This window comes from Curcuma longa, chromosome 10 (assembly GCF_044706935.1).
Source record: "Curcuma longa cultivar G26 ecotype Majalengka, Jawa Barat chromosome 10, ITB_CL_G26_1.1, whole genome shotgun sequence".
Lineage (NCBI taxonomy): Eukaryota > Viridiplantae > Streptophyta > Magnoliopsida > Zingiberales > Zingiberaceae > Curcuma > Curcuma longa.
The window spans coordinates 4,076,180-4,101,875 of record NC_133870.1 but is presented as its reverse complement, the minus strand read 5'-3'; the positions used below and the strand labels follow the sequence as shown (position 1 = coordinate 4,101,875).

Below are 25,696 nucleotides of genomic sequence, written 5' to 3'. Positions count from 1 at the left end.
TGAACTAGGAATCATAGTGACTTCTGTCCTGAACTATTGTTTCTTTTTTGTCTTAAAGAAATGTTTCCTTATGTATGATTTTTGTGCTTACGTACATGTAGGATGTGGGACTGATCTTAAAACTCTTAAGAAAGATTCATATATGTATGACATGGGCTTGAAAAGATTTTAAAGAAAGAATAAAAAAAGAGATACCTTTATATGTTATAAGTGTAAGATACCATGTACCTAGGCGCTATCCCGAGATATGTCATTATGTGTTGAATTTATGATCGGGCGGAGAGCGGTGTAGTTGCACAACAAGACTTTGGGGACTTCTGGATACGAAATGGTAAGCTGGGTGTCTCAGCCTGTTGCAAAGTAAACTCGTGAACTTAGTGGCTTAGTATTCCAGTCTGTCGTAAGGCAAATTTTCGAGCTCGAGGCTCGGTGTTTTGGCTTGTCGTAAGGCAAATTTTCGAGCTCGGGGCTCGGTGTTCTAGCCTGTCATAAGGCAAGTCTTCGAGCTCGGGGTTTGGTGTTTGTCGTAAGGCAAGTCTTCGAGCTCGGGACTCGGTGTCTGACCTATCATAAGGCAAATCTTCCAGCTCGAGGCGCGGTGTTCCAGCCTGTCGTAAGGCAAGTCTTCGAGCTCACGGCTCGGTGTTCCAGCCTATCGTAAGGCAAGTCTTTGAGCTCGGGACTCGATGTTCAGGCCTGTCGTAAGGCAAGTCTTCGAGCTCGGGGCTCGATATTCTAGTCTGTCGTAAGGCAAGTCTTCAAGCTTGGGGCTCAGTGTTCCAACCTGTCGTAAGGCAAATCTTCGAGCTCGGGGCTTAGTGTTCCGACCTGTCGTAAAGCAAATCTTTGAGCTCGGAGCTCGGTGTTCCAGCCTGTCGTAAGGCAAATCTTCGAGCTCGGGGTTCATGTTCCGACTTGTCGTAAGGCAAGTCTTCGAGCTCGGGGCTCGATGTTCCTACCTGTCATAAGGCAAGTCTTCGAGCTCAGGGCTCGATGTTCTGGCCTATTGTAAGGCAAATCTTTGAGCTTGAGCCTGTCGTAAGGCAAGTCTTCGAGCTTTAGGCTCGATGTTTTGGCCTATCGTAAGGCAAATCTTCGAGCTTGGGGCTCGGTGTTCCGACTTGTCGTAAGGCAAGTCTTTGAGGTTGGGGCTCGGTGTTCCGACCTGTCGTAAGGTAAGTCTTCGAGCTTAGGGCTCGGTGTTCCGGCTTGTTGTAAGGTAAGTTTTTGAGCTCGGGGCTCGGTGTTCCAGCCTGTTGTAAGGCAAGTCTTCAAGTTCGGGGCTCGATGTTTCGGCCTGTCATAAGGCAAGTCTTCGAGCTCAGGGTTCGGTATTCCGGTTTGTCGTAAAGTAAATCTTCAAGCTCAGGGTTCAATGTTCTGGCCTGTCGTAAGGCAAGTCTTCAAGCTCGAGGCTCGGTGTTCGGCCTGTCGTAAGGCAAGTCTTCGAGCTTGGGGCTCGATGTTCCGGCCTGTCGTAAGGCAAGTCTTCGAGCTCAGAGGCTCGGTATTCTGGTATGTCGTAAGATAAATCTTCGAGCTTGGGACTCGATGTTTCGGCCTGTCGTAAAGCAAGTGTTCGAGCTTGGAGTTCGTGGTGTTTTGACTTGTCGTAAGGTAAGTCTTCGAGCTCTGGGGGTTTGATATTCGACCATGATCTGTAGCGCAAGGGAGGAATAAATCAATATAAGCAACTGCCCTGCGCTAACCACGTGTATAGAAGAGCTGCGTTATTCATCTTTAAAATTAATAATGATACAAATCGGACCTGCGTTATTATTATTATTTTTAAGTATTTAAGCACAAAACCCTCCCCGACCCATTCCATTTCCATTTCCAGTTACCTCCGCTTCCGAGAATGGCATGCTGCCGCCGGAGAACCCTCACTTTTAACTTCAACCTTCTCTCCCGTCGGCTCACTCCCTCCTTCGCCCACATCCGCCGGGACGATCACGAACGCACCAAGCCTCCAAACCGCCCTCCTTTCCCCCTATCCCATCCCTCTGGAGCCGCCACGCTTCCGCGTTTCCATCACCAGTTTCCCCATTCGGCGGCAGTAGAGATCTCGGATTCTCTCTTCCTCTGGGACTCACTCCGTGCCACCTCCGGAGCTACTCCTCTAGCCACGGATCGTCCGGCGAGATCGATGGCGTCGATGATGTCGCAGTGGTTTTGTCGGACAGCAGCGTAGAAATTGCTTCCGCAGCCGCTGCGTTGCCTCCGGCTCCTGTTCCTGGCGAAGTGGCTGCTGCAGCTGCTGACTCGTTCCTCCCGGTGGCGGCTCTTCAGCATTTGATCGATGCAGTCCATAGTTTTGGCGGTCTGAACTGGTTAGGTTCCTTGTTTATGCTGATTGCATTGACAGTTTGCTTGTTTGAATCACAAAAATGGAATATGTTTTCATGATTTTGTGCGTTCTGATGAATTCCTTTTTTCATTTCACTGGGAGATGGTATTACAAAGAAATTTACATACATGATCAAACAAAGGGAAAGAAGTAGCTTTGCAAGTTTGTGCGTCCGTTTAGTTATCCACAAAGCAACATAAAAAACAAACGCTCCATCTGAACAACAGCGTCACCAGAAAGTGCAATGAGAACCAATTCTTCTTGGTTGCAGACAACCCTCATCCAGACAGTCCAAGGTGTTCCGTTCTTTCAGTGATTCCTAGTACTCACTCTCAAGTTAATCTATTATTGGTATTCAACGCGGGTGAAATTGCCCACTCTCCTAGTAATTTGTTGGATGTGCTCGTGTATGGAGCAGTATTTAATCAGTGTGAACAGAGAATGATTCAAGGAAGTGGATCGGACTACAAGAGTAAACACATGACCAAGCAGAGAGATAGTGCTGCAAAAGGGGACAGCTTAATTCTTCAAGGTGTCATTTGGAGCTTTATGCTTCGGGGTCTATAAAAGAGGGGAACTTGGACCTTCGACGGTCTTGGATGCATGCCAATTTTTTTTCCAACTTGCATATTCTCTGATCTCGCTTCGGTTATTTGCTCATTCCCCCCCACTTTGACCTACAAAACTTCAGGATCTCTTCATCTCAAAGCTCCACTACATCTAGGGTTCCAACCTCCAAGGCTCTAGGTATTCAACAGTGGTGTACAGAGAAGTCAAGAGAGGTAATAACTCATAGCTAAACATGATGACATGAATGTTATCTTGAAGTTGGAGAGAGAGAGGGTAGAACTGCCAATGTCAGAGTATAGTAATGGAGGAGTTGAAGTGAAATTATAGTTTTGAAGAATAAGATAGAATTTGTGCCAAAGGCAAACACAGAGTGTCTAAGCAGTAGTTGAGAGCCTAGGTGGGAACATCAGAGATTGAATATTAATGGGAAAATGATCCAAGCAACCTCCACCTTGTACCAATACCTAAAATATGTTCACGCCTTTTGACTCCTACATGTTCTTTTATAGTTTAGTGTCTAATGCGTTGATGTTTCAGAATTTCCTAACATCAGGGGAGCAACACATACATGGTTCTCTAAGTTACCCTTAGGTGGAATAACACGTTTCAAGGAGTTGATCTGGGATTTGAAGCCTACTTTATGTGAAGCAACAACATTTGCTGAAGTGATGGGGGTTGACGAATCATTCTCAAAATTTTAAAAAGGTTTATAGAGGTGGCCATGCAAATGGATGACCTGAATCCTATATCTTTAATAATAAATCAACAATCAAGATATTTTAAACTTATGGGATACCCTTTCTATCATTGTTGGTAAGACATACACAGAAAGAATGATTGTCTCAGATGGAATTTGCCACACCAATATAGAATGATAGAATGAATTTGTTTTTTAGTCAATCTTTTATTTTAGTTGAATTTTTTTTTTCCCAATCCATGTTCTACTGTCATGCTTCTAATCATAAATTGTGTACTTGCATACTTAAATCTCCACCTGAGCAACATATTTGAGGTTTCTCAATGTAGATCTCTCGAATCATATTGCAGAAAAGGGGCATTTCCTACATCCATTTGAATGCCTACCAGCTTCAATTAACAAAGTTGAGATGACTAAGTTGAGCTAGAAGTTAAAAGTCTCAACACAGTCCACACTATAGGTGGGTCTGAGTGAACTCTTTGGGCAACAAAATATGCTTTGAATTGCTTAATTGTTCTATCTAAATGATAACTATAGTCAAAACTCATCTGCAAACAACTGGCTGGGGACCCATAGGAGGTGAAACTAACTCTTATTTTGCAAGTGATGAGGGTATCCATTCTTATCCATCACTCTTCCAGGAAGCACAAATATAACCTTATATAAAATACGAGTATGGAACAAAATAAAGACAAGAAAAGCAAGATACATATGCGATAACCAATTATAATAAATAAACGAGCAAGGGGGAGAGCAGTATATGACTGTTTACCTTTGTATAGAGCAATAGGTAATTCTAGATGAAATAAGTATTGAGTGCTTGATTTGTAGATGGTGTTTGTCCTGTGAACAAATGGTCGGTATGTGCGATGAGTGCACACCTACAGAGGTTGGTAATGAAGGTTGTAGTGTGCCTATATGCCTATGGGTGGAGCATGTGGTGGCTGTGGCATAGGCATTGGTCCAAGAATGATTGAAGAAGTGTGGATATTCGTTAAAAAAAGGTAACATCGTCAAAGATAAGGCTATAATGAGAGGCAAAATCATAAAAGATAGTCATTTTGAGTTTGGGAATACTTGAAGAAAAATCATATTGAATCAAGAGAGGACTTATCCTGATACAGTACTAAATAATGCAAAAACTTGTGGGACAATTGGAAAAGACACTAGCCAATACATCAACAATTAAGAGAGTTTGTTTGTCATGAATACATGAGGCGATCTAAGCATGCCATAAAAATATCTCCATTAAGTGTATGGAAATGTGTATATGACACACTGTATCATTAGTAAAATTATGTTCAACAATCCTTTTGCCGATATAAATGTCTATGCGTTCTCAAGTTATCTGATGAAGAGTATGCTGACGAGACTAATAAAAAGAGGTATTGAAGGCGTGTTGCATGTATAGTAAAGTAGTGAGGTTTTTTTGAGAGTGCAAAATTTTAATAATGATATGACATGTGTTATTAATTTCATGATAGCAAACCTTGAGAACAAGCAAGATGCCATATCAACTTTAAGTTGATAGAGTCATTCAAATATAATGGAGATCGGTGAGTAGAAAGCATCTAAAATTAGACATTGATAGAGATTGGACTCAGTCCATGATGGAAAAGTCTTGAAAAACCGTTCTGGTAGATTCTTGCAGAACAAAAATTTTTCCCGGAAACGATCTCAAGTTGCCCTCATAGTTGATCAAACGAAGTTTGATCGACGCATTTAGATCATTGGACTCTTGTGTTTGGTTTACATGATCCAATATAAAAGGGATAATTTAACTTATGCGGAAACATTAAATTATACCTTTCTTCGGACCGTTACGAAGGATGTGGATGAAGTTTGTACCCGAAGACCTCTTGATCTTCTGCTGTATTCCTCTCCTCTTCTCGAACGTTGTGTGGGCAACGATCCTTCGAGAATTTCTCCACCAGAATTCTCCTCTCCGATGGCTAGCAAACTTTCCTTCCTTCTCTTTGTGAGAAGAGAAGATGAAAGGGGGTTGGCTACCGAGACTCTCGGCCACCAAAAGCTTAAGGTCGTGTGTCTCTCAAGCCTTTACAAGCCCCTTCTTTTATAGCCTAGCTATCTCCCAAATATGGTATGATTTGTATCATAAATATGGTATGATTTAAATCATAAACTTGGTATAATTGGATTTAATCCGATCGGAGAATTTGGTATGATTTCGGAAGTTTCTAATTCGAACCCGAGGTGTTTAATCGATCAAGGAATCGATTAAACATCGTTATTTTTCCTTATTAACACTGGTAATCGATCAGGTGATCGATTACCAGTCGATCTCCCACGGAGATTGGTAATCGATCAGCTGATCGATTACACTGCCTAGCATGGGTTCGAATGTCTGGTTTCTTCACGAATTCTTCCAAGGTGTGTTTGATGGTTTCTAGAGGCTACAGCAGGGACCTAGAGGAGGAATTTGTTTTGGTCTCCCGATGGGCTTAACCTTCCCATGTTCTTTACCGAACACACAGCTTAAGTCTATCAATAATAACTCATTCCACTAGAGAGTTATTATTGCACTACCGCACCAATCCCATATTATAATATGGGCTCCTTCTTACTATCAGTATATTAGTCTCCCTGTGTTTAAGATATCGTATGTCCGTCAATTAAATGAGTTACTAACAACTCGAACTTAATCAACTTCTAATTCAAGAGTAGTACTACTCAACCTTATTATCATGCGGACAAGGTCCACCTGCAGGGTTTACATGATAATCCTTATGAGCTCCTCAAGGGGACATCATCAACCTAGATTATAAGACACAGTTTCCTTCTATAATCAACAACACACCATGTACATAATACTTCTTCCCAACTCATCGGGCCTTTTGATCTATCGATCTAAATCTCACCCTTTGATGAATCAAAGAATTACATACCAAGTACATGTGTTTGTTATTATATCGAGATTAAGAGTATGTACATCTATAGCAACAGAGGTTTAGTTCGATTATATAGTCAGTATAAATTGAACAATCCTCAAATGATCCTGCTCAATACACACTTAGTGTACTAGTGTAATTCTATAGTCAAGACAGACTAAGACCAAATTACACTACAACCAATCCAATGGTTTGTCCAATCCATCTTGGTTGTGAACACTGTTTATAATCTATAAGGAACTGATAACATGGTCTTCTGTGTGTGACTCCGTACACCATGTTTATCTACAATATAGATTAAACGGACACTTGCATAAAACTAAATGCAAATATCGACCAAATGTGATTCTTATTTCAGAATGTTTATTTACATAACTAGAATTCTGGTATACATCCCAACAGTCCAAACATCAATGTATAAGAGCAAAGAGAGAAGAACTCTGTTTATTTGCTTTCGAGGTAAAACATGATGATGCTTCCCTTACAAATCTCACAATAACATGCATGTACATATGCTCAAAAGGCAAAAGAATGTACTTTCATGAACATGGACTCAAATAGCCAAGCAGACCCAAAACAAGAGGCAACACTAGATCGTTAGTGCAATAATGGCTAAGCATGAGGAACTGGAATGGCTCGCAACTGATTTTCCCTTATATTTAATAGCAGAAATAGTGTCACTGGTGGGAGCACACTCAAGTGACTCAATGACAAGAGCAATGGTAACAATGCTCTTAGAGATGATTGGTTGAACCAAAATGAGTACACAGGGTAGAGAAGGCCCAACTTCAATCCTAACCACTATGAGTGTTGTTTGCAATATAGAGAATCTAGAATAGAGTCCTCTCCAAATTGTCATATTAAAAGAAGTGGTTGGTTGCGAGTAGCACCAGAAGAATCATCATGTGCAAGGAAGCTGGACAATACGTTCTTCAATTGGTATTTTCAATTTGGATTTTGTCACTGAATGATAAGTTAATTCATGCCTCTTCCATATGACTGGTGCAGGATATTCTTGCATAAGTCAGGCATCTTGTAAATGAGTAGACATTTCTTTATGTAACCTATAAATTTGAGGAACTCTTTTGCAAGAAAATCCAAAATCTCTATAATAGTAGACTGAAACTTCAAAATACATCCATGGTAGTCATAAGCCAAGCACATATCATGCAAGGGAAGCACTTCCAGATTTTATAAGAGGGATTCTTTTAGGTTAGAGAAGGATGGAGTTGTCCTTGCATTTCGATGAGAAAGAGAAACATTGATCGCCATGAAATTTAGTTGGAATTCTTGAGAAGAATTATTGTTCCGAAAGGAGTGACTACCAACTTACAATTGAAAGCCGAAATGGAGGTGCACTTGCAAGAGAGAGAGAGAGGCAATGATGGTGCCATGTATCTATGTGAGGTGCACTGAGTGGATACTAGACATTCCTATTAGTCACTGGTAAGAATATTTGGTAATAGTTCTGTGGCACTTAGATTCACACCAATATTGGATACTCATACAGAAGTTCAATTAACATTTTTAACCATAGGGCCAATGGAATTCAAATTTCATATTTATGTTCCAAATACAAGAATATATATTAATTCTCAATAATTAAATTTCTTCATAGTGATTTTCATTATTTTCTTTGCAAATTGGAACATTAGATGTTCGTGGGAAATGGAAGTTCCAAATTTGTTATTACTTTTCAATTTCAGGTGGGCTTCCATTGCTTTGACAACTGTATTGATTAGAGTGGCGACCATCCCACTTATATTGAATCAAATGAAATCCACCATGAAGCTTAATGTGAGTTGCTATTTGTCATAGTTTATCTTTTTTCTCGTAAATTTTGTTGAATAGTTTATCTATTTGACTTGGATTTCCTTTTGGTAAAGGAGCATTCTTCATAATGCTATAATCATATTCAGTATTAAGATATTGATATTTGGTGGACACTCGGAGTTGTTCAAATTTTACCTATTTTAGTGTTTCTGCACATTTATCCTTTCAATGTGTAAATTGCTTAATTACTCCCTTAAAACGTGACATACTATAAAATATTGAAAACTTTCAAGTATGTCACTGTGATGCCATAATTTATTAACTTTGTTGATCATAGGTGTTAATATTCTGAGGATAGAGTAAGTGTTAGACTATAGAGAGATTGAATGAGCTAATTTATAGTGTGAGTTGTCTTGTGGATCAAGTGCACATGAGCTAATTATCACTATGCACATAAAGGATATATGGTAAAGTAATACTAATAGTAGAAGCCCACCATGATTGAGTTGGTAAGGCATGGGTGTTCTTGCCAAAATTCCATGGTTGGATCCCAATTCTGCACACGTGTTCAATTGCCATGTATAATGGCAACAAATTTTATTGAATACACTGGCCGGTACCAATAAGGGATGTATGCGTTTTAAGTTTGGAGAATGATCAAATTGAAAGTCTAATTTGTGCTGGACTTGAGCTGATTGGGTTGGGTCAAACTAATAGTAGAAACCCACCATCATTGAGTTGGTAAAGCGTTGGTGTTCTTGCCAAAATTCCATGGTTGGATGTCAATTCTGCACACGTGTGCAATTGCCATGTATAATGGCAATTTTTTTTATTGAATACACTGGCTGGTACCAATAAGGGATGTATGCATGTTAAGTTTGGAGAATGATCAAATTGAAAGCCTGATTTGTTTTGGACTCGAGCTGATTGGGTTGGGTCAACTGGGTTCTGTTTTCACCAAGTTCAGTGTTATTAGATGTTGACTTTTAGTTTATTCAGATGATTTGTAGGTGTTTCCACAAAGTTTTGGTTTTTTCAAGTTCTTAGACTTGTAATTGTTTGTTACTATATTTAATGAAAGCTAAGATCCATAATATGAGATTATTGACATAGTTTTATCTTGGCTATTAGCATAGTTTTATGTTGTGTTGGCAATTAGAGTTGATGCAACTCTCTATCCTTTATGTCTAGCCATACCTTGAAACTAGGGGTGTCAAGTTTGACAAGTGAATAGTATCTGACTCATCTCTAGGCCTAGGCTGTGTTTTAGAAGGATAATGATCATGATGTATGTTATGTGAAGGTTGAGGTGAGGTGAGATGAATGTTCTGCCATTCAGCATATTTACCTTTTGTCAACTTGTTTTTTATGCTAGCAGTATATTCCTTAAACTGTTCTATTCTAGTTCTTCCACTCGATGGATCTTAAGCTTCATCTATCACTTTGGCTGTTGGATTTTTTCGTCATGGCCAATCTAGAGGTTTAATAAGTAATACAAATTATAAAATAAGCAACACAATAAATTTAGGAAAACATGTATGGAAATAGTGATTATGAGAAAGTGGTAAATGCACTAAAATTGTGGTATATTACAAAAGAAATTTTCAATGAGGGAATGAAAATTATTTTGTTGCAAAATTTGTACAATGTAGTCCTCAAACATGTTGTGTCCTGTTGTAAAATTCCATTCCTCGGGTGAGGGACTCAAATTCTGTTACTGTTGCTACAATAATCATTTTTTCCTTTTGGAACAGGAACTATTCTGGAAAATCAAAACTATCTGGGTTTTCTGCAAAATGCCTAAACCTTTAATGGGGGATTAGTAATGATAAATAAGATTTTTAATTTTAAAATTCTAAAGCAAAAGTTTATTTTGGTATTCTTTTATTCAGGAGAATTAGTCAATGAAGGTAGTTATTGAGTTTGTGTTTTTCTCATTTAGAGAACAGGAGATTTATTTCAATTTTTGATCTAGCCTTTTTGGCACAGTTTGTTTTCTTGAATATTTTTAGTTTTTTTCTTAATTTTATTTGAGTTGGAGCCGTTAGGAGAGACGATCCCTAATGTTAATCATCTTCAGGTTAATAAATTTTCCTTAACAAATTTTGTTCACCGTTCGATATGGTGTAATTTTGATGCTACATCACAAGGGCTGATTCTGCAACATTTGAGCTTATAAATGTCAACTTACAAGCATTGATTCAACCATGATATCCATGCAATATTCTGCTGATTTCATGGGGTTGCGACAATAGTCACTCAATCATTTCTAGATTTTTCAGGTTAGGGTATTAATTGATCAATCATACTTGCCTGGATCTTCCGCAATCTTCAATACACGCTCAAAAATCCAAATTAAGAAACCATTTTGAATGAAAATCGCCTTACAATATAAACAAAGATGACATTGATCTTTCTTGCACATAATGACAATTTTGATGCATCTGGAACATCCTTTACTCTATTGCATTTGACTATGAAATTTGGAGCAAGCTTGGAAATCAATTGCACCGTGGACTTTGAATCATTCTTAGGAGTATTGTAGGTGACCAAGAGCAATGATGCAAACAAAATCAATGAAGTTACTAACCATAGTTATTTAAGATGTGAGGCGGCCCAAAAGCACATAGGTACTATAAGGCTTGAGGCGCACGGTGCAAGGTGAGATGCACACCTTACCGAAGTAAGGCGCTCTGGGTATAAATTTTTATAATTCAAACATATATCAGAAATTTCTACCAAAATATTTCACTAACAAAATTATAGTCCATAAAGTATTAAACAATAATGTAAATATAAAATTCACTAGTAAATAAGCACGTTATGCGCATAATTCAAATTTTAAAAAAATTAAATATCTAAATCATCAAAATCTTCATCTTCCTCAATCATATCATTATCATCATCACCAGATGTTTATTTGTATAGCTAAATTTTCGTCGGTTTCTTCAAGATCGATTTCTTCCTCCTCTCACAAGGCATACAGGTGCAAGAGGCTCGCCTAGCTGCGCCTTGGGCCTAGGTGTAACTAGACGAGCGCCTTTAATAATTATGTTACTAACAACTGATGATTGATTTATAGGTTTATGCTTTGGTCATGGTGAGTAATGCATAAAATAGAAAGAAGATTTCACATTTTAGTTTAGTAGGTCTGGTTTGGTAACTCCAGCGTTTAGAAGCTTAACACACTGGTTTGTGGAGTTGAGAACAAGCAATAGTAAAGGATATTTTGAAAGGAAAGCCTGAGGTCGAAATCTTAGATTCTTATATTTCATTCAATGTAAAGAAGGGGAAAAATAGCATATCTTGTTGGATGACAAATGGTAGGTGGTAACAGTGGCTTGGTGGTGCCAGTTATGACTACAGAAATGGGGTTCAAGATACTAAAGGGAAGATCAACAGAGGAATCTCAAGCTGCTGGTGCAAGCTATTTTTCGTTCTCTGAGTTTGATTGTATCAATGGATTTCCTAAGTATACTTATTTCGGATAACAACCTGTTTCTTATATTATCTTTTCATGTTTCTGTCTTGAGTCTATCCTTGTGGTCTTGTGGGCACTGAAAACTTCGTATTTGTTTTCACCTTTCTTTCTTTATTTTTTTTGCAGATGATGCGGCCAGAAATAGAGCAAATTAAAGAACAGATGAATGTATGTTTCTTAGATTCCTCAACATGGTCTCACTATGAAAAGAACCACCATTTTTAATGCATATTTTGTCATGAGAATAGTTTAGCCATCATTGAATACTAGACTGTCATGTGACAAATGCTTAAGGTAAATTTCAATTTTGTTTTATTATGCTTACTTCTGTTTTGTGTTGGATTATCTGCTGCAGACAATGGATCCTCAATCTGTGCAGGAGGGGCAACAACAAATGAAGGCATTGTTCCTCAAGTATGTTTTCTGTTATATCAGTCCTTATTGTGTCAGTCATTCTCGCTTTTGATTTCTCTGCTATTAGAAGAGTTTCTCTACTTGAACCTAAGTTGTCTAAGATTCATGATGCTCAGGAATATAGAGATTACCTTTTTCTTATCGAGTTGAATTTACCCATTTAGACAGTGGCCACAGCATGACATTCAAAGGCATTATTAAATTGAAAAAATCAATTGAAATGTTTACTTTGTGAGAAACAACTCTTCTCATTTTGAGTTTGGATAAGTGATAATTCTGTGTTAAACTTTCCTGATGTCTTGACTAATTGTGTAAATCTGCTGTATTCCTGCTTAAAGATTTTCCATAGTTGGGGTTGTCAGTACACAATGGCCTAACCCACCTCTTTATCTACGGTTTGGACTAGCTATAGGTCACAGGAATGAGTTTATGTGCCATGGATGTGCATATATACATATGTATTTGTTTATCTTTATGTATCTCTAGATATTATATTACATTTTTGTTATACAAATAGGTTTTGTTTCTTCAACATGCCAATCAAAATGAAATAAAACAAATTTCCGAAAAAATTGAAAGTACATAGGCTTTTAATAAAACTAATTTATTATTAGAGATATTTCAAGCACATGGATTCATGGATTGAAATCTTGAACCGTATCGCGTGATACCGGCGAAAAATTTTGTTCCGCCGACGGACTGGCACCGGCACCGGCACAAGGATTCCGGCCGGGAGACGCCACCGGAGGCGTCGCCGGGCTTGGGTGGCGCCTCCGTGAGCGGGCCACGCGTGCCCTCGTCACGCACGCCTCGATTTTTGTTTCCTTTTTTTTTAAACTTAGGATTTAATCAGATTTTAATAATCAATTCTTAACTATAGTTGAGGATAATTTAAATAGACTTTATTCAAACCCATAAAATTATCTTATTATTTTTTAAAAATATTTTATTTTTTATTTTTAAATATTTAGATTAAATTTTTTATTTTAATTAATATATTTTATATTTTAAAATACCGAAACTATACCGGTACGGTTCCGAAACTGTATCGTTCCGATCCTGCACCGAAACCTCGGCACAGCTCGATATTTTAAACCTTGCATGGATTCTAAAATTGTAGCATCATATTCATTTCAATTAAAATGCAGGTCTTTTTTTTTTGTTACTTGTGAAGTTTTGAGGTTTAAAAATACTAGAATAATATAATTTTGGTACCATATTGTGCTATTTTAATATGTTTTTGATGGTTATATTTTAGTTGTGGTTGATTTATACTTGAGTAAATCAATCTTGTTCATTGATTAAACAATAATTGAGTATGCTATTAATGGGATTGTTCAATAAAATAATTAGATATTTGTATGTATATATATATACTTTATAAACTTATTTGTTATCTACTAAAAATATTTATGTTATATAATAGTTGTAATATAAGTTACTTATAAATTTGTAATAAGTCATCATAACTTAGTATAGCTATATAATTTTATAATTAAATTATCATAACTTATTTACTAAGCTATTATAACTAAGTTACTTATTTACTAAGTTATTATAATATTAATTAAGTTATTACTAATTTAATTATAATTATATCTTATAATTATATAACTTATGTAATTATAATTTCTAGTCTAAATTATATAACATATAATTATTATTAAGTTATGTAATTAGTGCATCCAAATCTCTAATTGTGTGAATTCATGACGACTGAAATCATCATGCATTCGTTCCTTGATGCCTAAATGGAAGATAAGAGAAGATGCAGAAGAGGAGGAGGAGGAGGAGCTCGACATGATCTCATTGAAGGGGAGCCTTGGTGGAACGGTAAAGTTGCTGCTATATGACCTTGAGGTCACAGGTTGAAGTCGCAGAAACAACCTTTTGCAAAATGCAAGATAAGGCTGCATATAATAAATCTAATGTGGTCCGACCCTGTCATAGGACCCCACACTAGCGGGAGCTTCGAGCCCATATCTCATCTCTCCTAATGTCTCAGAAGTTGGAGCACGAAGAAGAAACCTTGCAGGCATTGGAAACCTCTTGTATGACCTTCACCGTTGCTGTAGAATTTTGGTATTAAAGATGTGTGACAATCTACAAACAAAATTTACCATTTTTGCTTGTGTTGATTGGCTCGACTTGGCATTTAAAACCCTGTGAAGTATTGATGTGCAATTGCTACTATGACTAATCAGAAAAGATGCATGGCTGCACACAGGTGTATCAAGGAGGGATATCTCCTTTCTTAATTAAAGTCTTCTAACTTAATTCAACTGAATGGTAATAATCCCTTCTCGTTTCAATATACCAGTTCAAAACAAGTTTGGTCCAATCAAATATGGATGTATATAGGAGTAGAAAGGACGGATATGTCTTTTTTTTCAATTAAACTCTTCTAAGTTAATTCAACTGAACAGTTATAATCCCTTCTCTTTTCAATATACCACTTAAAAACAAATTTGGCCCAATAAAGCAAACTATTTCATGGTCTAAAATGCAATTTTTAAAATTATTTTTACTTTTACTATTTTTGATACATCTATTTTTTCTTGAGCTTTAATGAGATCAAGTTATTTTAAAAGCCAATAAAAGAAGTGCTCAACCCCATGTTACTGCTATTCTAGGCTTTAGCAATGATACAATTTCTATTGTCATAATCTTTCTTCTTTCTCCCGAGATAGCCCGCATGCAATACAATGACATTGTCAACTGAGGCACATCTATCTACAGACACAATATGAGATTGTCAACTGAGCCATATGTATCTATCTTATGCATGCCACATAATCCTTGGCCTTTCCAAAGATGAGTATTTGGAGGGAAATTTTGCTATAATTATAACAGTACAGAATTTGGACAAAGACAGCATATCCTTGCTGTTGTTCCTAATGCTAGTTTGAATTAATCCTTATTTCTAGTTGCAGCAAAAAGGTATGGTGAGAAAAAATAGACATTCTTTGTATGTTTATTAGATAGCATATATGTAGATATTGTCCATAAGGCTGTCAACGATTCAACGGTTTTGATAAAAATTCCTTATCCTTATCCCTAAACCCATAAAAATTTATTTTGATGAGATCAACCTTACGAACAGAACCCTTAATTTCCACCAAATCATCCCACTAGTATATGTTATCTCTACAACCTCAATCACCTCTCTTAATCAAATATTCAACTAGTACAACGTAATGCTATTGTCAACGTATTGTCATCCTAGTATTGTCTCTTATTCTACAATATCAACCTCAACTACACATCAAAGCTCCTAATTCAATTTGATTAAATACTAAGATCATAGCATAACTCACATTCTATGGCCTCCAACCATATGACTGCCCTCAACAAAGAAATAGGGATACGAATCTACCTTGATCACGAGGTTTGTTGCACAAAATCACTGTTAGCTTGGTACCTTAATAACCGCTCTAAGGTCTAATCTATACACATGACAACCATCAATATTTAGTAACCATGACAATTAATGTAGAGGTTTGTGCACTGTCTTGTGAATGGCTATTCATAATTAAGTGCCTTCTTAATGATTAACATGATCGTTATAAAGTAAGAATAGTTGTTGAGTATACACAAACTTATAGAGAGGATTGGTCTTGTACTTTTTCCCCTTAATAATAAATTGGAGTTTATAACTATTTTTGTTGGATGTTAAAATGCATTCTTGTAATGATTGAAGACCTTTTTGAAGAAATTTTCATGAAACTTCCTCCATGTTTCATTGTCAGGCTGACTAAAATATGCACACTTGAAAAAGTAACTTAAGGTCTCAGATAAAATCCTTAAATGTGGTTTGAAAGGATAGATAGGAAGTTACTTAAGTCGGTCTCTAATGGAGCAAAGTAGGCCATTCATTTTTTATTTGAGGCAGATCTAGTATCCTAATTTTGAGATCATGTTAGTGGCTTTCTTGTATCAAGAAGCAATGTACATGTTTTATAAAAAATCCTTGGTGCCAATTTTTTCATTAAAGATTTGGGAAGCCTGCATTACTTTGTTGAAGTATAAGTTTCTTATAGATCTCAAGGAACATCCTTAAAGACACATGCAATGGATCTTTTGCAAGAAATTCACATGCTTGAATGCAAACTTACTAGGATGACTTTTCTTGTTATTGAAGACTAGTAGACAAACTGATCTATCTCAGAAATTTTTGGTTGGGTTTATCCTTTGCAGTCGGTGTTGTGACTTGTGAGTCAGATATTCAACAACCCAAGAAGTCTTGTTAAATATTCAGTATATCAAACGATATCCATACAAATGATTGATAATACTAATATCTTTTCTAATGATGATTATGTTGTTTTAAATATTGATAAAAGATCCCATTCAAGGCTGTACATATGTTGGAGAGAACTTTATAATGTAGAAAAACAAAAGACAACATGTGGTAGTATAGTATGATCTACTTCCAAAGCAAAATACAGGCCAATGAAACATACAACCTTTAAGATGACATGAACTGATGATATCGGCTCTAACATTACCGAATTAATAGATATCCATAGTGGCTATAACATATCTACATTGCAAATAATCTAGTACATCGTAAATAATCTAGTGTTCCATAAACTGAGGCAGACTATCATTGTTCCATATCCATAGTAAGTCTTACACTTCTTTTGAGGAAAAAATTACTGATGTCTTTACCTAGCTTCTTCTTTTTTTTGTTTGCTCAATTTATGTCTTTATATAACTAGAAGTTGGACATGATAAATATCTATTCTCTAACTTAAGGGAATGGTAGAATAACTAAAAATAACCTAGTCTTACGTTTCTTATCTAGTTTCTTAGTTTTTGATTAATTATTCTACATGGGTTTGTAATCCAGTTTGTGAAAAGTATAATACTTCAATTTCTTGATTAACTAGACATAAAAATGAAAACTATTCTGAATCTTTTAAAATAATTGAAGAATTAATTATGATTTTAAATGAATTAAAAGTCATATGATTTATAAAATGGAAATTACATGAGTTAATGGGAAATGAATTGCATAATTTACATGAGGGGTTGGGTTAGGAGAATTTCTAGGAATGTCTAAATAGATAGTTTAAAATTTCATGGTGATAATTTTATAGTGAAATGATCATTTATGCCCTTATTTTATATTTTATTATTTTTCTAGGGATAGAGGGTTTCTTAATGGAGTTTAAAGTCAATCTTTGGTGGAGGGACATTATGGACCCATATCAGGCCATGCTTAGTCCACCCTGCCCCTTTTATCTCTCGTGCTATATGCAACACACTAATCTAATTTGCAATGTCCAACATGGATCCATTTGGGGTTTGGACTAGGCATGAACCAACCATTTACTCCTCTGTCCAATCAACATGATTGGCCATGATAAGTATGGTATGATGGACAATTCTCACAGGATAAGTAAATTCAATGTACATATAAATCCAACATTTTTAAGGAGCATATATGTCAGCTATACTTAGCTTGGTAGATCAAGTGAAAAAACTATCACAAATTGTCCCTGGAGCCGTGGAAGTATGTCTATCAATAGTATTTTATTTTTCTCAAAATCTGGTTCTTGGGTGTGGCCCAAAATACAAATAAGGATGAACTGTGTCTTAGCAATACGATTGACTCTCACTATGTTTTCCAAAAAAAAAGTGAGAATCAATTCTGGGATTCACAACGACAAAAATCAAAGGTCGAAGTATCCAATGGTTCCTAATAGACAATCCATTTTTCTCCTAGGATTGAAGAAGAGATTGGATAGGCTGATGGAAAATCCATTTAGAACTTGCAGAAAGGATTGAAGGAACTTTCTATACAGACTCACGAGGGTCTCTGAGTAATCAAACTTTCAATCAGGATATTGGGTTAATCAACTTGTCAAGTTGTGCTTGTCCCAACTATTTGGTGTTGGTTATATGGATCTTAAATCAACATTAAGCTCTATAACATGATGTGTCAAATTACATTAGCATAAATGGTTGTGTATGCCTAGGAGTAGCCCAAATCCCAAAATGAGATTTTGTTTCTATATAGTGACATGATTATTGGTTACAAATGATTGAAGTTTTTACATCTCTCTTTTTTTTTTTTTTTTTTTTTGTAATGGATTTGAGAGAACCTATGGGGTTCACTTATTTAGATAAGAACTTACCATGCATTACATGAGCATGATTTGAGCATTAAAGTTACAGGTAGGAGTACAGTAGCCTGTATCAGCCGAAGTTAATTAAGTTGCCTTGAGACTAAGTTTGTATAGCTTTGTTTATCCTCCTCTCTGCAGTCTCTCAGGATGCCGTAGAAATCAGACTGAATTGAACTAGGAGCTCTAACCTGCCCAGGCAAAACAGATCTTGCCAAGTTGTGAGTTCCTCCACTGTATCAGAAGCAAAACTGGATGAGCATCTGAGCCTCCAAATAACATGCAGCCATGATTGAACTAATGTGCATAAGATGATTCACTTCCTCCTTATCAAGAAATCGGCCACTTCTATCCAGGTGAATGCTGTTAAAAATCTCACCAAGGAAACCAGAGTGAGGAAGATAATTCTCCAACCAAACAACACATGAGGACAAAAAAAGAATAAATGGATGGAAGTTTCCACCTCAGATCCATCACAGTTTACCAAAGAAACATCCTCAAGCAGAAGATGCTTTCTCCAAAGCATTGACTTTGTATTGAGCCTCTCACGGATTATTAGCCAAGTAAATACCTTGACACTGATAGGAGCAAAAGAGTTCCAGATTATAGAGTACCATAGATCAGTCCTTCCTCCCTGAACCATAATTTGATTTGTGGAGCAAGTAGTCATAATGCATCTTATTTAGGACCAATGTTTAATAGTTTAGTGCAGGGGCATTGATATCTGGTCTGAACGAGATATGATGGTGCTGAGCCTTGTGTTCGTCTCTGCGTTGAGCCCTACAACAAGAGAAGAACAGTGAGGAGAAAAATAAGAACCTGGAGAAGGAAGAAAACATGTGCCATTTACCTTGATGTTGTCCTGAATGTGTTTTGGATGGAGAACACAAGTCTTGTGAAGAAGACGAAGTTGTTCTGGACACAAGAAGATGAGTCATGTGAAGACAAAACGAAACTTGGGTGCTTTTTTTCCAGGGTTTCAACTGCTGCATATTCTGATCGGCTGACAGAATGAAATGTTTCAGTCAACTGACATGCAACTATGTATTATAACAGTGTTTAGGACAATGATGGGTGGATACTATGAGCAAAGTTTGACATGATTTGGTTTTAAGGAAGATATTTAAGAATAACTTGAAGTAATATGATATTAGTAACAGTGTTATGAATGTGGTAGATGGATCTAGATGTATGTTGCAATGATTTATTTGGGAGTTTTGATGAGAATGCTTTACACCAATGATTCCTTTGATATACAATGGATATCCTCATATGAGTGTAAATTTGGAAAAGGATGTATGTGTACACAAAAATCTTGACCAACATAGGTCCAAAGGATGCAGATTAGGAGGCACTTTGTCAAACTTGGCCTTCTAAAATAGGCGGAAGCAGAGTGTATACGATAACCATTGCTGAAGCTCCATTTTGTTTTTACAGTTTGTTTCTAGTTCTTCTTTATTTACATATCCTCATCTATTTTGCTAAAAGAATGTAAAACACATCAAATACAAATTGAGAGTTCTCTATTATGCTATAATTTAGTCACACATTTGGTGTGGATGTTATGGAGTGTGAAAGGGTTCCATGATAACACCTGTAATATTTTCCTGGTTTATCATCCATATTCAGTGTGGAGAAATTTCTATTTTCTGAGCATTTTAAAATCAACTATACTTAATTCAGAAATGGGCATTATTCCCATTCTTAATCTTTTTTATTTGCTTACCTGGCTTTTTTATATATATTTTGTGTGTGGTGGTTCTAGGTATGGGGTCACTCCGTTCACTCCATTGAAGGGGCTTTTTATCCAAGGGCCTATTTTCATCAGTTTCTTTTTAGCTGTAAGTTCATTTTCTCATTTTAAGTAATTTTAGCTATTTGGCCACGTTGACATCATTCAACTTTTGGATGTCTGCTGCAGAGTTAATTTCTGTTTTTATTTTTATTTTTTTAGATCTCAAACATGGTTGAGAAAGTTCCATCTTTTAAAGGAGGCGGTGCTTTTTGGTTTACTGATTTGACGACTCCTGATCCCCAGTACATGCTTCCAGCACTAGCAGCATTAACCTTTCTAGCAACTGTAGAGGTAACCTTCATAAACCTAAGATAAGGCATGTCATAACTATGGTATGTGGATTAACGTAGTTAAGTGTCTTGTGCCTTTTACTCAATATCTAATTGATAAAATCTCTTCTTTCAAACTAAGGTGGGCATGCATCGTGATTGGTTAGAGCTCAATATTAATACTTCTCATAAACTTTCAGGTGGTAGAGGAAATTTTGCTCAAATTTCTCATTTAAATGCGATCGAATTACGGTTAAACTTTTTTGCTGTTTGTGTTTTATTTTTCATTTTTCATAAAGTTTGATTATATTTTTTAAAGTTTCATTGGCTGTTCCTTTTTGTTTTCAGTTAAAATCAGTTCATATTAGAGCAAATAGAATTGGTCAGAATTATATCTCGGCATTTGCATCTAAGGATATATGGTTCCATTCATTTGGAACTATCTTTGCAACATCTTACCAACTGCCATGTAATATCCTTTTTAAAAAATAATGTAAACATCGAAATAAAATACTTTTTAAAATCTGTGTATCTTTTACATGGTTGTCAAATTGTATCAGACATCTCAAAAGCTCAACAATTTGTTTTTCGATTAAGGATTGTTAGATTGAGATTAGCAAGAAAAAAATAAAAATTTTAAATTCTTCATTTATTATAAATTATACTAGTATCACACTTCATAAGTATTATTATTTTCAATGATATGAACTTACTCTGAAATTATAATCTGATTCATGATATGTGTTCTTTTATTACTATTTTATCATTAAAATATCATCATTACGTTTATTATGTTATTATTAATGATTCACTAAATAAAAATAGATAATTCTAATAAATGGTTAAATAACTAATATAAATAAATCATATAATTTAAGTTAATCAAGTATCAGAATTAATATTATGTGATCATTATGAGACAATTCAGATTGTAAATAATGTGATATTAAATTAGATATTGATAATAAATAATTAAACATCATAGTTATGATATAGAATGTGTATTTAATACATTTGCAATTGGCAATAACTTAAAAAAAAATCACTCTCTTCAGGGACCTAGTGATACTAAAATATTTACTAATATAAGGACTTAGTTGTAAACTAATAATATGTTACATATTATGATGCAACACCAACCACCCATTTGAAGTTGTATCTCTTCTTCCTGTGGGGCATGGATGAGTGAAATTGGCTTAGGAAGTCCAACTGGCTTTTCCTCTCATGGGTAAGATTTCCCTCATGCACTTTCACTCTGGCAGGTGACAGGTAATAACAGAGTCCTCTTACATTTTTAGAGCTTGTCAACAGCCAACCTTGTAGTTGTGGCAGCCTTGTCTCTTTGCTACCATGATTTTTTACTTCATTCAAATGATTATTCCACTGTGATTTCAGCAACTTCTTGTCGTTTCTTAAATATCTGACAACCCTCAAATTAGTGACTGGCATATGCCTCAAATCTTATCCACAATTTAATTGACTATTACTGATTCCAGCCAACTCAGTCTATCCATATCAAGATTGGTTGAGTTTGCAAACAACGCTATCTCATTTCAAAGACAATGTTCAATGCAAGCATTTTTTTTTTTGTTGTGTTTGCCATGGTACTTAAAACAGGAGGTGAAAGCTTCATCTTTGTTTCTAGTAATGCCTGAAAGTAATTCACGCTGATTGTATTTAATAAGTCTATTCTTCTTTCTCTTCAACTTGTTATAATTATTTTTCTGAAATAGAGTTATTTTTTTCTATTAATTTCATATTATTTCTAGAAAAACTAAATAGTTATTTTTATTGTCTATTTAGCTTAACATGCAAGAAGGAATGGAAGGAAATCCGATGTTGAATACTATGAAAAACTTTTCCAGAATTATTGCTCTTATGACTGTCCCATTTACAGCCCATTTCCCGAAGGTATTAAACCATTTGAAGCTTTTTCTTACCATTGTAGAAGTATTAGGTAACAAAATATCATTTTCTAGAAGATATTATCATTTACAAAGTTACAGAGAATGGGTATGGCATGTGGATTTCCATTTTTACCATTTATTTCCGTCTTCTTGCTCTTAATTTCTGAGAATGGGTATGGCTCTTATTTACCTTGTTATATATATGGTAGGCGTCCACTCTCTTCTCTGACCATTATTAATTTACTTTTGGTTACAAACAATAATTAAGGATTTTTTTTATAATCACTGCATATGATTCTGCATAGTGGTGATTTGACCACATACAATTTACTTACACAACCTCAAACACATCATTATCCTATAAAGATGATCTCTTCATTGATCTCTCATTTTGTTTCTTTGTTGAATACTAAAATCCAATAATGTCTTGTATAAAGTTCAATAGGGATAATATCTATATAGTCGACTCCAAATAGTGGACCCCTTAAGAGTTAAAAGGATAATTTTTTAAAAACTTTCTCATAGATTGTACATGTTTTACATATTAGGAAGTATTACAATCTTTAGATCTTAGTTTGTCATTTATGTTGTAGGCTTCTGTTTTTTTTAATTGTGAACAATTACTTAGCTTCCCGTTATTGAAACACTTAATATCATAAACATCTGCATAGTAGCTTGCATGCCAAAATGCAATTATGATGGTTTGAGAACATGCACTTTGCATCATAACCCAATAATTATCTTATAAATGATATATTTATCAAATTCTCATTTAGTTGAAATAATTTTTTTTTGATATAGATGCTTTACATAAGAATCCAATGACAGTGTACCATCCATGTAGCCAATGCCATATGTTTGGCACTCATGGATTGTAATTGTTAAGTGTAATATTATCTAAAACTCTTACATTCTTGTCCAGTCAACTTAAATATCTTTTTTTTTAAATCTTTTTTTATTACAATTGAAGTTACATTTTATATGTTGACTCACATTCAGCATAATCCCTTTTGTTTCTAAAGCTTATCTCCATAATTCAAAATTTCACATCTTTTCTTATTGAACTCTTGTTAATTTGTCCAAGATCACATACAAGTAACATACTCGATGAAGGTATAAACTTGTTCTAGTGCTAATGAAACCTCCAGTCTCTCTCGCATATGTAGAAGCTCTATATGGTAACCATGTTTCTTATTTAAATTTGAATATGTTTAGGTTTTACATTTCTTTAATTGATGTGATAATTTGGCAAAGACATCTTATTAGGATGGTAATGTGGTGTTATTCTTGTAATTATTCCCTGAAAAGTAATTTGGTTAGCTATGTAGAACTATTCTAAGGTGGATGGATATGATGTTTCAATTTTTGTCCCTGCTGATCACCTTTATTTAAACTTTCCAGGCTATTTTCTGTTACTGGATAACATCCAACCTTTTCTCGCTTGCACATGGCTTTGGTAAGTTGTTAGATTTTAGCCCTTTTACTTGTGGTGCTCATGTGTTCGGTAACAAGGATTAATGATTATGGTAGCGCAATCTTAAAGAGTATTGCATTTAACTTGTTGACAGCCATTAGACAATCCCCAGTCAGGAAGTTCTTGAACCTACCTGATTTAGCTTCTCAATCAGCTCCTGCTGCTCAGCCAGATTTCTCTATTTTTGGTGGTTCCAAGTCAATGACACCAACTGCCTCTCCACTACCAGCTAAAGAATCTGAGCAGACTAACACACCTGAGAGGAGGCTATCGACATCAGCTCTTATCAGCCTGCGGATTAGGAGCCTAGAAAAGGCTATGAAAGCTAGAAATCGACTGAAGAAAAGGTAATATACTGCAAACATTGTTGTGAACAGTAGAAATTCCTAATCTTCATCTCGCAAGCCATACAATTATGGGCTATACATAGGGAAATTTTTTTTGGAAAATAAAGTGGTGCCCAATCGGCGGCAAGTAACAATATTAGATATATTTTTGTTAGTCAAGTCAGTAGTATCTCAACTGCGATATAGACAACGGCATTGTGGTATAATCTTCTCCGGCAATATTTATCTTGAATGAAACATTTTCATCCATCATATTTATATTTCTTGATGGTCATAGGTAGAATAATGCAAGTTTGAGCTGGGAGTTGATATTCTGTAATATGACCTCTATTTTTGAACTGCGAGCCCTAAACATTCTACTTGTATGAGCAAACAATCATTTAAAAAAAAATTTATTTGTGATGTTTATTATGTTGTTTATTTTTAATGTTATAGCTAAGCATACACATGGGGTTGGATGCCATACACATAACTTTATGATTATTTCAGGTCTTGTGTACGATAGACTACTTTAATTCATCTTATCTTTTATGAATATTCATTTGATGTTAATGGTCAGCAACTCAGCATGATACTCCACAAAATAAAAAATAAAAAATAAAAGTTGGCAAGGGGGGAATAAGAATTCGCCTTGGATCAGTTTAGCTCTACAAAGTAAAGAAAGCAAGAGTAGGTTGCTCAAAGTCCCCCAAAACAGTGCACTTAACCAGGGAAGGTATATAACACAAGACCAAAATGATGTAGCATTAGCAAGCTTACGGGTTGTAAATGAGTCATGTCGAACTAAATTTTATATTATTTTAGTTTAATTGATAAGATAATTGAGTCCGTCTAAAGTGAATTAAGCTATTGAAATGATTATTGAAGTTTGATTTGATTTTTTTTATGAGTTGTGTTTGATTTATTTAGATGTCATTGTGTTCTCAAATTAAATTTGTTTGATTATTTAAAATTTTTATATTTTTAAGTTTTTTTAATTGGTTAGTGAGTTAATTATAAGAGTTTGTTTGCTTATTTACTATATTAATAAAGGTTTTATTAATGAATTTAGTTTATAAATATTGTTCAAATAGTTCACAATTTTTTATATTGTTCAAATAGTTAACAATCTTTTAGGTATTTTTTAAAGTTGGCATTAGGTATGTAGCCCTTGGGGCTACAATGTAGTTATTATACCTCCCGTGCGGACCTTAGCTATCTCGAAGTTTAGACTCGTGCAATCAGAGACGGAGCCAAAGGGGACGAGGATGGCGATCACCTCCTCAATTTTTTAGCACAAGAGGTGTAAAAATATAAAAATGAAAGGTGAATGAGAAGGGAGGAGTGAATGGAGAGCGATGACACAATTCTCTCCTTCTCAACGTAAACACATATTTTTCACCCTATGAAATTCTTAGTTCGTCTCCACGTGGAATAGCGTTGACTAGTAGCTTTAGCTTACTAGAATCCAACGAGAAGCCTTATGCTCCTAGGCCTACCTCGAGCGTTGACATTTCTTAAGGCAACCTGAAAGCTCGCGTGGAGTCAATCCTCCTATGCGTTAGACAATCGCAAAGCATCAAGTGCTCAAGAAGATCACAGG

General features: G+C 35.6%; 1 protein-coding gene across 1 annotated transcript; it reads left to right on the top strand.

Annotated features, from left to right (window-relative positions):
* Positions 1-1,845: 1,845 nt before the first annotated feature.
* LOC141836271 (mitochondrial inner membrane protein OXA1-like) lies at positions 1,846-24,522 on the top strand. Its single transcript, XM_074723716.1, is given in 10 exon segments — positions 1,846-1,982; positions 1,985-2,330; positions 8,230-8,320; positions 11,904-11,945; positions 12,133-12,191; positions 20,088-20,163; positions 20,277-20,408; positions 22,190-22,297; positions 23,695-23,749; positions 23,862-24,522. Coding segments are annotated over 10 exon segments (1,290 nt in total). The 5' UTR covers positions 1,846-1,858; the 3' UTR covers positions 24,119-24,522.
* Positions 24,523-25,696: the final 1,174 nt, after the last annotated feature.